Source organism: Rhinolophus ferrumequinum, chromosome 10, assembly GCF_004115265.2.
Source record: "Rhinolophus ferrumequinum isolate MPI-CBG mRhiFer1 chromosome 10, mRhiFer1_v1.p, whole genome shotgun sequence".
Lineage (NCBI taxonomy): Eukaryota > Metazoa > Chordata > Mammalia > Chiroptera > Rhinolophidae > Rhinolophus > Rhinolophus ferrumequinum.
In genome coordinates this window covers 66,349,956-66,363,314 of record NC_046293.1, presented here as the reverse complement: position 1 = coordinate 66,363,314, position 13,359 = coordinate 66,349,956, and the positions used below count along the sequence as shown (strand labels likewise).

The 13,359-nt window shown below is 37.3% G+C and overlaps 1 protein-coding gene across 5 annotated transcripts in view; it reads left to right on the top strand.

Moving 5' to 3' along the window:
- PTPRR (protein tyrosine phosphatase receptor type R) overlaps nt 1–13,359 on the top strand; it is a 245,428-nt gene that overhangs the window by 218,390 nt on the left and 13,679 nt on the right. For all 5 annotated transcript variants that reach the window (XM_033118286.1, XM_033118287.1, XM_033118288.1 and 2 more), the window contains 3 exons: nt 5,430–5,540; nt 6,879–7,036; nt 10,872–10,985. In XM_033118286.1, the coding sequence (XP_032974177.1) occupies nt 5,430–5,540; nt 6,879–7,036; nt 10,872–10,985 (383 nt within the window). The remainder of the gene's footprint in view (nt 1–5,429; nt 5,541–6,878; nt 7,037–10,871; nt 10,986–13,359) is intronic.

The following is a 13,359-nucleotide window of genomic DNA, read 5'->3' as shown; positions in this document are numbered from 1 at the left end:
ATTTTCACTCTAACTCTACAAAGTAGGCTTTACTATCCTTATATTATGATTGAGATACCTGAAGCCATTTGCCTAAAGCCTCAAAGTTAGTGAGTGATGGAAGCCAAATTTTAATCCAGGTTTGTTTGATTCCAAAGCCCATGCACTTAATTATTGCCCCAACAGAATAACGGGCCAAATAAGGAGGTAAGATATTAGAAGGCAAGTAACTCACTATTATTGGCCTTATGGTGCAATAATGTACTGAATTTATCTTTCATGAAGTAAGGAAATCACTTGGTGATTTGGCCTAACATAACACTTCTCTTAAGTATTTAACACAGCCACACTCTGTCTCTATTTTTACATGCATCTTTCATCTATGTGACTTTAGTGAGTTAACTATGTGACTTTACTTATAAACCTCATTTTTTCCATTGATTGATCTAGTCAACATTTTGCAAACAGTTTACCCTCAAAAAGCCATGAAGAAATCATGTTTTAAGTTTTCCCTTCTTTCATACCCTTCCTTTCTCTATCTGATAAAATCATAGAACTAGATTGATTTTCATTACATTTGGCCAATACCTCATATGAAGCCTTGGAGTTTTTTTAATAGGGCCCTGAAGAGTGAATAGGTTCTCAAAGGAAACATCATCCAGGCAAAGCAATGGCTTACAAAGGAAGACAAGAAACCCACATGTCAATTTGTATTTCTTAATCCCCTCCCCCTTTTTCACCCATTACCCTAGCCCCCTTCTCATCTGGCAACCATCAAAATGCTTTCTGTATCTATGAATCTGTTTCTGTTTTGTTTGTTCATTTATTTTGTTCTTTAGATTCCACATATAAGTGAAATCATATGGTTATTGTCTTTCTCGGTCTGGCTTATTTCACTTAGCGTAATACCCTTTAGGTCCATCCATGTTGTCACAAATGGCAAGATTTCATTCTTTTTTATGGATGAGTAAATTCCATTGTATATTTGTACCACCTTTTCTTTATCCATTCATCTACTTAAGACACTTGAGTTATAAATAATACTGCATTGAACATGTCTTTTCAAAGTAGTGTTTTAGATTTCTTCAAATAAATACCCAGAAGTCGAATGTTTACTCACTATGTTATACACCAGAAAATAATATAATATTGTATGTCAACTGTAATTGAAAAAAATTAAACAAGCAAACAAAGAAACCACATGGCCTACATAAATTGGGCAGTTTGGTGTGGCTTGAGCATAGAGTAGTAAGGGGACTAAGCAAACAAACAAACAAAACCTCAGAGCTTCATTACACAAACAGCAGGAAGCCACTAAAGATGTTTTGGAAATAGAGTGACATAATGCAATTTGTATACCAGGAATGTAAGTGGTGGCAGAATATGGGATTTGGATCTGAGAAGAGCAAGGTGAAGCACAGAATAGCTTAAGAAGTTGTAGCCACAGTCCAGGTAAGAAGTAGTGAGGTACAGAATTAAGGTAATAGCAGAGCGGACTGAGAAAAGGAGACAGATTCAAAAGGTGTTCCAGAGGTAGAAGTTGCAGTGCTTAGTTTCTGATTGAATGTGAGACAAGGGAGAGCTAGACTTCAGGATTTCTGGCTTGGGAGACTGAGTGGAAGGTGATGTCATGAACCCTGATGGAAGGGAAGCTTTATGAGGAAAGAAAGTGAGTTCCATTTTTAACACGTTGAATTTGAGGACTCGTGGAGACCTCTGGATGGTACTAAGTCTAGTCTACTAAGTGGCTAGAAGTAAGTCACTAGAGCTCTAGACAAATGTACAGATAAGAGATAGAGATTGGACAAGTTGAATTTATAAAATGATATTTGTTCAGAGGGTCCTAGTCTCCAAGAGAATTTTCCCAGAGACCCCTAGCAAACAGGGAACTGACCTTCAGTTCCTTCTGCTGTAAAATGATATAATAATAATAATAATAATAATAATAATAATAATAATAATAATATCTGCTCCAACTAGCTCAAATGATTGTGAAAGGGATTAAATGATATGTTGGTGAAAGTACTTTAATATGAAATTGCTAAGCCTATATTAGTAATATTTAGTTGAAAACCAGGAATAAGGTTAACTACAATAATAGTTATTGCAGATGATCTCGCCCATTCTATTCCTGTAATAAGCTAATGTAACTTAAATGAAGCTGACCATCTTCTTTTTATTTATTTAGAGCCACTTTCTATGTGATGATACATGTCTTTGGCTCATACAGCAAAATCTCTGATTTTAGATGCATCGAATTTAAAAAGAAAGTAACGTTCAAAAAGATTTTTTTTTTTCAGGCAACTAAACTACTCACTAGATCTCCTTTTTCTTTATACACAAATAGCCCTAATATGGTCGGGGTGAGAGGAGTGAGGGTCAAAGAAAAAAAAAATCACTGAAATATGAATTTGCATTGCTTTGTGATGCATTCTATTTTAGCTGTGAACCACTGACTATGAAGAATTGATTGATGTCCAGAATCTTTACAGTCAGGGTTTGCTAATTGTTTGCACAAGTGACACATGACCCTCTGAAAAACCTCTTTTTCCTCCAAATTATGAATTCTTGGAATTAATATAATTTACTGAAAGGATTAATAATAATCCTTTCAGATAATTTTACTGAAAGGATTAGCCCAGTTAGAAGAAGAATAGTGATGATATGGGGGTTATATTCTGCTAGATAGCGTGCTGTTTCGAATTACCTACAATTAGTGGGGTTTACAATATTATCTATAAAGAGAGCATTTTCCTTCCTTGCATTTTCTGCCTGCTTCATATCTTTGTTAGCACCACAATAGAGAAACCTTATAAAGCTGTTCACAAAAATATTTTAAACATGAACTTGTGCTCTTAGAAACAGCTACATTTGCAGCTCTCCCCCACCTCACATTCAAAAGCACCTACACATATCTGGTCTCTTTTTCTACATTCTCCTAAGGGGGGGGGGAGGTATTCAGTGTGTAAAAATAAACTATTGTATCTCAGAAAGGAGATGGGATGCTAACTAAGGGTTGTTTGAATGAACAAGTCACATTGCATTGTCTACGGGGAGCTGGCTGCCAATTGCATTTTTGGTAAAGAGTCAAGAAAAACATTCAAGAAGGCCCGGCAAGCTTGGGAGAGAAGCAAGCAGCAGTTCCATTTCTCAAGTAGGTGCACGAGCCTGTTCAATTATTGTTGAGAAGGTGCAGGCTGTGAGCCTCTGCTTGAAGCTTTTCCTGCTGGTTTGGAGAGCGCTTTCCCAAAGAGGGGCCTGATTGTGGACAAGGGGGCATGTATGCCAGACTGCTGGACCCCTGAGTGCCTCTTTTTTTGTTCAATACCTTTTTCAAGACTCTGTCTCTTCTTGGATTCATCCAGGAGGCATGGGTTTTAAGATATACAATAGCTCGGGTCTTGCAGCGAAATACTTGATGCTCCATTGAAAGAAACCAAGCAAATTGGTTTGTATGATTGTCTTTAACAAACTGGGGAAATTTTAGACGTTTGACAACTTGTAAATGAGGAGGGAAATAAATTGCTCTATTTTTAAAAGGTTTTATTTTTCTTAATGTTGACGTGATGTCAGCCAGAATAAGTCTTCAGCCTGATTGCCTGACTGTCTTGGGTGTGGGGTGGCACGTAAATAGAGGTGAAAACGATTTACTTTGTTTGGAAATGAACCAGAATATAGAAGATGCAAATGTGTTTTTATTGTAATGGACGAAACAAACAGTGATTCCACCAGGCAAAGTGGCTTCCTTCGTGGCTCTAGCTTGTGAAATAGTTAGTACTGAGCCTAATAGAATATGGAGGTGTGTGTCTGTTCACTTTACATGTCTTCTCCTGTAGTTCTGTGATTCTTTTGAATCATAAGTTCTTAATGTTTTTCAAATGTGCTCATATGCCTTTGACATAGATGTGAAGAAACAAGTGTCCTAAGTCCTGAAAGGTACCAACTGAGGGCAGCAAGTGAAAAAAGGAATTTCTCTATAAATATGCATATGTGTTTGCAAGAAAATAAGTGCTATTTAAACAATATTTCTAAAATTAACATTGCTTCCCTGGGCTTTCGCAATAAAACATCAAATTTCACACTTTACGTACTTAATCATTAAAACGTATGGTAAAAAATTTAATAGGTCTTTTGCAGCTGACTAAAAAACAAAATAATAAATAATATGTACGCATGTATGCTTGAATCTCATTTTGCAGTTTTTTTTTAATGTAGCATAGACGCCTTGAGGTTAATAAATGATCTCAAATCCCTTTCGGCTGGACAAAGGAGCAGATCTGATAGATAGGACTGGGTTATTTCATTAATCCCTTCAGGATGAGCAAACAGGGCAAACCTGATAGATGAATTCCATTAGAAGGCTCCAGCACCCTTCCCCAAACAGGCAAGGGAAGGTATAAAAGTAAGAGCTTTTGCCTCAGTCACGGGGCACCCCCATTTGGGACCCCCCTCCCCCTCGGGAGCTCTGAACCTTTGCTTTCAATAAACTATCCTCTTTTTAAAACTCTTTGCCTCTCCCTGGTCCGTGTGTCCATTCTTCGGTTTCATGAGACACGATCCCGACCCACACCCAGAAATGCTGGCAGATCCAACATTCTTACCTCGTTTTGAATGCTCTATTGTATGCCTGCCTAAGTGCTCTCCATGTGGAAACTGAGGCCAAAGAGGTTAAGTATCTTGCTTATGGATTCACAACTAATAAGTGTTTGAACCAAAATTTGGACCCAGGCTCTCTGCACCTTAACCACCACATTATATTGCCTTGTTTGCAATATAATTATTATTACTGTTACTAAACCCTTCAAGGAGGAGCCATTACAAAAATATTTTTAAAATAATTTTGTTAGACATTTATTTCAATGGACCCCATAAGTGAAAAGACCATTGGTTCTGGAAAATATATCACCATAGAAGTATTAATGGTCATTACATCTACTTTACATACAAGGGAAACCTCATTTTGTGGCATCTAACACATTACAGATACTCTTATTAGACATTTCCATTTGATGAAACAAGACAGTATGACTTGCCTCAGTCATTGTAAGACGCCCTCCTTTTATTTCTAGTTATCACATGATAAACTCTGATATTTGGAAATTAATTTCTGAATTCCTAACTTAGTTATTAATTAGTTCTTAATTTGTGGAGTTTTGGGAACTTTTACCTTTTGTGTGTGTGTGGAATTAGTAGCAGCCGTGTTTGACAGGCACATGCAAAAATTGACACTTTATTTAAAAAACAGCCTTAGTGAGATGTAATTTATATAGCACAAAAATCACCTGTTGAAAATGTATAATTCCATTGTTTTAGAGCATTTACAGAATTGTAATATTTGATACTGGAATGTTCTAATTAATTAAATAAAAGCTCTTGAGATGCTTGAATGAAACGTACTCCAAAGCCAATGAAAATCATTAATATTTGCTGTGTTCTTTCCCCTTCACCAGAAATGTGTACTATACTGGCCCGAAAAGAGAGGAATCTATGGAAAAGTGGAGGTTCTGGTTATCAGTGTAAATGAATGTGATAACTACACTGTTCGAAACCTGGTCTTAAAGGTAAGATTATGTAGCTATCTGCAAAGTAAATGGTGTTAAAGACCTACATTTCTAGTTTGAAATTATGCATCCTCATAAGTACTGCATATCATTTTTAAACAAATTAAATAGTGTCACGATCAAAAGAGAAATTATAATCATTCCCTCATGTATTTCTTTGTGGTCAGCTACTATTAGTATATGGAATAAAATTAACTAAGCAGCTAGTCAGGAAATTCACTAAGTACGATGTTATGATCTTCTAATTTGCATAAATAAAAGATCTCTTCATTTAACCTTTTGAATGCCTTTGACTAAAAGCTTGCTCTGGAGACTTTCCCATGATTTTTTTGGTAATGTCACTTTGGCCTAAGCAGCTTTAAGTAAGGCCTGGAAACTGTGAAACAGAAAATCTGTGCTTGTGGGTGGCTGACTGTGGGAGGCAAGACAAACCTGAAGGGTTGATGCGATCTGCCAAAACTTGAAGTTACAGTAATTTATAGGGACTTTCCCCAGACCAGATTACATCATAGAAAAATTACCTGATTTAGCTTACGGGCAGCAGATGCTGACGAACGTTGCCATGGTATTGTTGTTGCTTCTAGAGAACAATCATCTCAAAGATTTCAATCCTATCTAGAGCCTCACTGCTGGGACATAACGATAATGGAGAGAGTAGTGACAGAGCTGTGCCAATGGTTTTTAATGGGAAGCTCGGGATAGGAAGGCACTTACCAACACCTGTCTTTCAACACATGTCCTCGAGTGCCTAGTCCATGCCAGGCCCCCAGTGGGCACTGAGTTTTGAGGTGCTATGCATGGCCCCTCACTGAAAGCGTTTCTAATCTTGTGACCCCTGTAGCTCCTTTACTACTGGGATTTCTCACTGCTATTAAAAACCGGAACTTAGAATGAGTGAAGAAATATTAGAGTGGCTGAATAAAAAGTTAAGTGTCCTTATATTGGTTAATATGTCTTTCATAACCTCAGGAATGTTCAAACAGCAGGAAACACACTATATCCCAATTCTTTCTTGGCTACATTTTCATCTACCATTTTGTTTATACAGTAATAAATTACAAATGGATGTGTAGCATATGTTCCCTATACACTTTCTATGCTAAATATATATTCTCATTTAATAAAGGCAAGACTGGCAAACTTTGATATCAGTAAATAGTTACAGTAAAGTTAGCTCGAGGTGAAGGGTTGTTCTTCAAAAATCTCCTAGATTTTTTTTACCACCTAGGACTAAGTTGCCAGCAAGATGGGAGTGATAGAAAGAATGCAGTGTGGTGGTTTCGATAACTTTTAGTTGTACAAATAAATGAGACATTTGGTGGCTGTTGCTATTTTCAGCAAGGAAGTCACACCCAACATGTGAAGCATTACTGGTACACCTCATGGCCTGATCACAAGACTCCAGACAGTGCCCAGCCGCTTCTGCAGCTCATGCTGGATGTAGAAGAAGACAGACTTGCTTGTGCGGGCCGGGGGCCTGTGGTTGTCCACTGCAGGTAAGGCATGAACTGTCCTTTCTGCCTAAGCAACCTGTCCATCTTTCGTAAAGTTATAGAGCAGATAGAAGTTCGGTTTGACTTCCTGATTGTGACATTGTCAGTAAATTAAATGCTTACTGAAATTGGTGAACTCCCTAACATTCGAGTCTTGATCAAGATGATATTTACAGCGACAATAGTAGCATATTTTCAGCAAACAATTACACAGTGGAGGATATACCACTTCTAAATAAATGGCTCAGGGAACAGGACACCTTATTCAGTCCTCTGTCTTGAAACTTACTTTGATTCATTTAGCCTCGTCAGTCTAATATACACTGGGAATGACAGATATGCTTTTTTGATTATCAGTGTCTTTTTTGTTGTTTCAAGATGGCATCTGAATTATATGAATTATATCTTGGTAACATTTACTATTTCAAATTTGGTAAAAACCAGTCAAGTGTTTTAGAAGTTATTTCATGAAAAACATATAGGAATAAATTATAAAATGGGAGATGGGCAAGTAGTAGTTCTCCAAAAGGAAAACAAAGTGCCGTTACCAGAGAACATGGGTTACTGGAGGTTAGGCCGACAAAAGCAACAGATGTCCCTGGTATCTCCCTTCCCTAATGTCTAGCTGAAAGCTCTCCTCTCATAACTTATACATCATCCCCTTTGTTTTCCTTTTAGTGTGCCCAAACGAAAGCAAACATTTTTAAAGTCATTTAGATAACGAGACATTTATTCTTCGGACTTCCTCAAAATACTGTAATTTGGGTCGCTTTCTTTAATTAAAATTTTATAAGATAACTTTTGATAATACCTTTAATAAATAAAATACATTATTTTAGATGATAATTTTATCCTCCTCCTTTTTTGAACCTTTGTGGTTTAATTAAGAGTAAAATTTACTATATGTCTATTTATCCAGTGGCATCGTTATCCAGTTTCTAGCTCTAAGCCTTATCCCAAACTTAGCTTGTGGCCAAAGAAAAACAACCTAATTGTCCATACTTTAGGGCTAGAACCACCCAAAATCATAAAACACTGAGAATATCTAAAACAACCTAGCCACTTCCTCTATAAAATCAGCTCCCCTTCTGATTACTATTTCTAAGAATGAGACCATCTTTTTTCCAGGCACTCAACGTCTAACATTGACAGTTATCTTTGGCCTTTCTCTCAATTCTAGCTTCAGTATCTAATCAGTCACCAGATTGGCTTTCCCTTCAAAGTTTCTCCCATAATCATCACTTCCTGTCCAGCCACCCAAGTTCAGACCCTTATGACCTCATCCATGTATTTTATAAGTAGTCAGCTAATTGCACACACACACCCCACTTCCCCATGCCCCACCCCAACTATGGCCGCCCCAATGCACTTCTCTTGGATGATGCTCCTAAAACCCTCTTTCCTCACATGGCTTCCCATTGCCTAGAGCAAAAGTTCTTAATCTTGGGTCTATAGATGAGCTACAGGGGTCAGTGAACTCCTTGATGTTACTTGGAGCAAATTTGAGTACATTAAGTTATGTGAATTTTTCTGGGGGAATGAAAGTTTATAGTTTTCATCAAATTCTCAAAAAAAAAAAAAAAACCCACAGAAAAACATCAACATACCACTGTTTTAGAGGATAAAGTCCAAACCTCTTAGCTTTCCATGTAAGGCCCGTTATAAACCCCAGTGTACCTTCCCAGTCTTATTTCCCACTATTTCTCTAAAATAATTTTCTCTTCAAGCCAAGCTAGTCTACTTATTGTCACACATCATATACCCTGTTCTGCAGCTATTCTTTCCTTATGCCCTTATCATGTATGGAGTATTCTCTCTAATTCATGATAATCAAAATGTCTGCCATTCATAGGGTACAGTTCAAATCCTATCTCATTAATGAAACAAACTCTCAATAGACACTTTAACTGAAAGAGACCGTTCTACCTCTGAATTCTTTTGCACTTACATTCAACAGAAACAAGTTCCAAATAGGAGAAATAAATGCTATTTGAGTGCCAAGGAAGGAGCTATTAATTCAAACTAGGAAGACTGAAGAAAGCCTATAAAAGTTGGGACAATGTTAAACAAGATCTTTAAAAATGACCAAAGTTTGTGGTTTTTTAAAGGTAGTTTGGGAGGGCATTTCTGACTGAAGAAATATCGTTAACACAGAAAGGAAAATTGGAAAATAAAAGGCATTTTTTAGCAATGATTCATGTAAATTAATAAAAAAAAATGGCACAAAGAGTCCAAGGAGGACAGTAAAAAGACATAAAGCTTGAAAGTTACATTCATATTATTCAAGGTCATGAATACCATGGTAAGAAGCTTAGACATTGTGCGATAACTATTGCAGCCATCTACAGTTTCTGAGTGGAGAATAATATGATCAGGTCCCTAGCAACTGTGTGTGTCGTGAATTAGTCCAGGAAAAGACTTAAGACTTGGAAACCTAAATGAGATCATTGCTAATCATGAAGAAAGGAGCTGTTGAAAACGTGAGCACAGTCTGTAGAAAGAAAAGCATGGATCCCAGAAGCTCAGTAGAGATGGAAAATATAAGAATTGGTAACAGATTGGATGTGGGAGGTGAGGGAGTGGGAGATGTTGGAAATGGCTCCAAGATTTCTAAGCTGGAAAACTTGTGGCTGACTGGTAATGCCATTGAGGGAAAAGAGAATTAATTCTGGTTTAGATACATTGAACTTAAAGCAAGTGCAAAATAGTAACATCAAGGAGATGGAATGCCAGTCTAGACATTAGAAGAAAGGGAATATAAATGTAGATTTGAAAAAAATTTCCATAAAATCTTTTAGTGGTTGAAATTACTAAGAGAGACAGAGAGATCTATATCTATCTACCTACCTATCTATCTAGCGTTTGTTAAGTTGATGACATACTCTCTAAGGCAGATGAATGTGTAAACCCTTAATGACAGATAATGTTTCTACTCAATCACCTGGATGTAAATGATTTGGAAAAATATGCCTCTAACTGCCTCGTCTGTCCTAAACTGAATTGAATCTTCAGTTATTCACTGGAATCTTCACCATCAGTATATCCAAGACCAAACTCCCCTCTCTGTGTCCCTCAAATCAGCTCTCTCCTCCCAGAATTCCCCCTTTGTCTCACTGGGACTACCATTCTTCTAGTCCTCCAGGACTAGTCTTCTTTGACTTTTTGCTTTTTTACAAAAAAATATATATATTATTTATTTTGTAGTTACAGTTGCCATTCAGTATTATTTTATGTTAGTTTCAGGTGTACAGCATAGTGGTTAGACATTTATATAATTTATGTAGAATCCTCCCAATTAGTCTAGTGCCCACCTGGCACTACACAGTTATTACCATATCGTTGACTATATTATGTTTTACTTTACATCCCCATGACTATAGTAACTACCAGTTTGAATTTCTTAATCCCTTCGCCTTTCTCAGCCTGCCTCTCAATCCCCCTGACTTTTTGCTTTTCTGACTGTTCAACTCCAGTCCTCCAGACTCACATTTATGATGTGTGTCTAAGTCTTTCCCCTCCTTTCTAGGGCCCAGACCTTACCTAAATTCAGGCTCTAATTATGCATTGTAGAACAGTTACAGTGCCTTTTTCACTGTTCTCCCCACCCATCACCTCCCTCCACCCCTTTCATCCTACTGCAAATAACTAACGGAAAGAATGTCATATAAGCACTTAGCACAGAGCCCATGTTGTAATACTCAGTCGATAAGAATCATTGCTGTTCCTGTTGTAGTTAATCCTTACTGTTGGTTCAAATTTAAAAGTACCTTCTTAAAAGAATATATTTTATCGTCGCTATTTTTCCTCCACCTTGTTAGTCTTTGTCTTTTCTTTTCAGTGCAGGGATAGGTAGAACAGGGTGTTTTATTGCTACATCCATTTGCTGTCGACAGCTGAAAGAAGAAGGAGTCGTCGATGTGCTAAGCATTGTCTGCCAGCTCCGTGTAGACAGGTGAGTGTCTGCAGGATGGTGTCATAGAGACTTTGGAGCAGTGTGATCAGTCACGACCCGCTCTGATCAGCCTGACTTTGTAAACATCGCATGCTCCGAAGTCCTAAATCTCTATAGTGATTTTTGTAAAGTGCTTAAGACTGTGCATTACATTAAGAAACCATCAAGGAAAGTGTTATTTGCAACACCAACCATCAGAAGTCCAAAACCAAGATCTTATGCTTATCCTCCCTTGTCTCTGATACAGGTTGTTTAGGGTGGTAGCTGTTCCTTCTTAGTCTCACATCCTTATTCCTTTCTATGTACTCTGCATTTTCATTTGCCTTAACTGAATCATTCACTTTAGGATCTTGATCCTTCAAAATGAATCATATGTCATGCTACCAACAGTTGTCCTTTTTCAGCCTACTCTTCTTTAATTGTATACAATGTGCCTAACATAATTTACCATCTTAACCATTTTTAAGAGTGCAGTTCAGGCATGTTAAATACATCCACATTGTTGTGCAACGAATCTCATGAAATCTTTTCATCTTGAAAAACTCTGTACCTGTTAAACAACAAATCCCCCTTCCTCCCTCCAGCTACCCCTTGGCAACCACCATTCCCTTTCTGACTCTGAATTTGACTACTCTAGATGCCTCACATAAGTGAATGCACACAGTATGTGTCCATTTGTTACTGGATTATTCCATTAACTATAATATCTTCAAGATTCATCCATGTTGTATCAGAATTCCCTTTCTTTTTAAGGCTAAATAATATTCCATTGCATGTATATCCTCTATTGTTAATCCATTCCTGTATCAATGGACACTTGCGTTGCTTCCGCCTTTTGGCCATTGTGATAATACTGCTATGAGCATGAGTACAAATAGCTGTTTGAGATTCTTTTGGTTATGTACTCAGGAATGAGATTGCTGGATCGTATAGTAATTATATTTTAAATTCTTTTAGGAATGCCATATTCTGTTTTACATAGTGGCTGCACTATTTACAGTCCCACCAACAGTGCACAGGGGTTCCAACTTCTCCACACCCTTGCCAACACTTGTTATTTTCTTTGTTTGTTTGTTGTTTGTTTGTTTGTTTGAACAGTAGCTATCCTAGTAGGTATAGGTGAAAGAGTCATTTTTTATACAGAGATCATTTGATCACCTCTCTGATGATCTCTGTTTATGTGTTAAAAACAGAACCAATAAGACATTTCTTTTCCCTTTTCCCACAACTAAGCTTACGTAGGTAAATGAACAGTTGAGTCAGTGATGAAAAAAGTGAACAGGTGCTCCTTGAGAACAGACACCGAGAGAAAGATGCATACCAGTACGTGAGCGGCCTACCTCTCTGCTCTGGAATTCAATGTGTTATAGTGGAAGAAGAGTTGTTCTGAAAGGCTAAAATACTGGGTTCTCTTTTTCATTCATACTGCGAATATTTATTCATCACTTTCCATGCCCAAAGCCTTGTACAGCATTAGGCAAGATGAGTGAGGCTGTGCTCTCCTAGAGGGTACATGCTAACAGAGACAGAGAGAGAGGAGATAATAAACAAGCTAAGAAGAAAATAGGGTAATTTCAGGCAAAGAAATGCTGTGAGGTAATAAAACGAGAGGGATTTTGTTCTACGACCTAGAGTTTCCTAAAAGTAAAACTGTAGAGTCACCTTTTAAGATTCATTCAATAAATATTTATTGAGCACCTACTATGTGCTAGGTCCTGGGATTTCCATAAGAGACAAAAGGATGATTCTGAAAATTCAATGAGATAATATATCTCATTGGAGCTGAGTCTGGCTCATAGTAAGCCTTCAGTAAATTTTCATTGTGCTATTATCTTCATTATTATTAAAATTAGCAATTAAGTTTCTCCTAGCTCTAAAAATTAAACTTTCAAATTCTCCTTTCTGGATGAGGTTTTCCTTCCCCATCCCTGTCTGTCCTTGTCTCCTTTTAAATAATAATTTCTAAGTTTTTGTAAGCATATTTTCCCTCTGTTTGTCTCTTAACTTGATCATGGTGGTTAAGTTTCTGGGCTCTGGAGACAGATTGCCTGGGTTTGGATCCTGGTTCCCACCATTTTCTAGTTGTGTGGCTTTGGGCAAGTTACAGGACTTCTCCAGGCCTCGGTTTTTTTCATGTGGAAAATGGAAATAATAATTTGTTGCTCCTATTTTTGTTGTAAGGATTAAGAGAGAATCTATAAAGTGCCTTTTACATAGTAAGTGTACAACCAAGTTTAGCCACAGTTATTATCACTACCTATAGCAAGAACCCTGAATACACGTCTGTAACCTGGACTAATAATCTACCCCCACAGGGCTGCAGTGACATTAAGATGAGATTACATCTGTGACGTACTTAGTAGGTCTTTCTCTA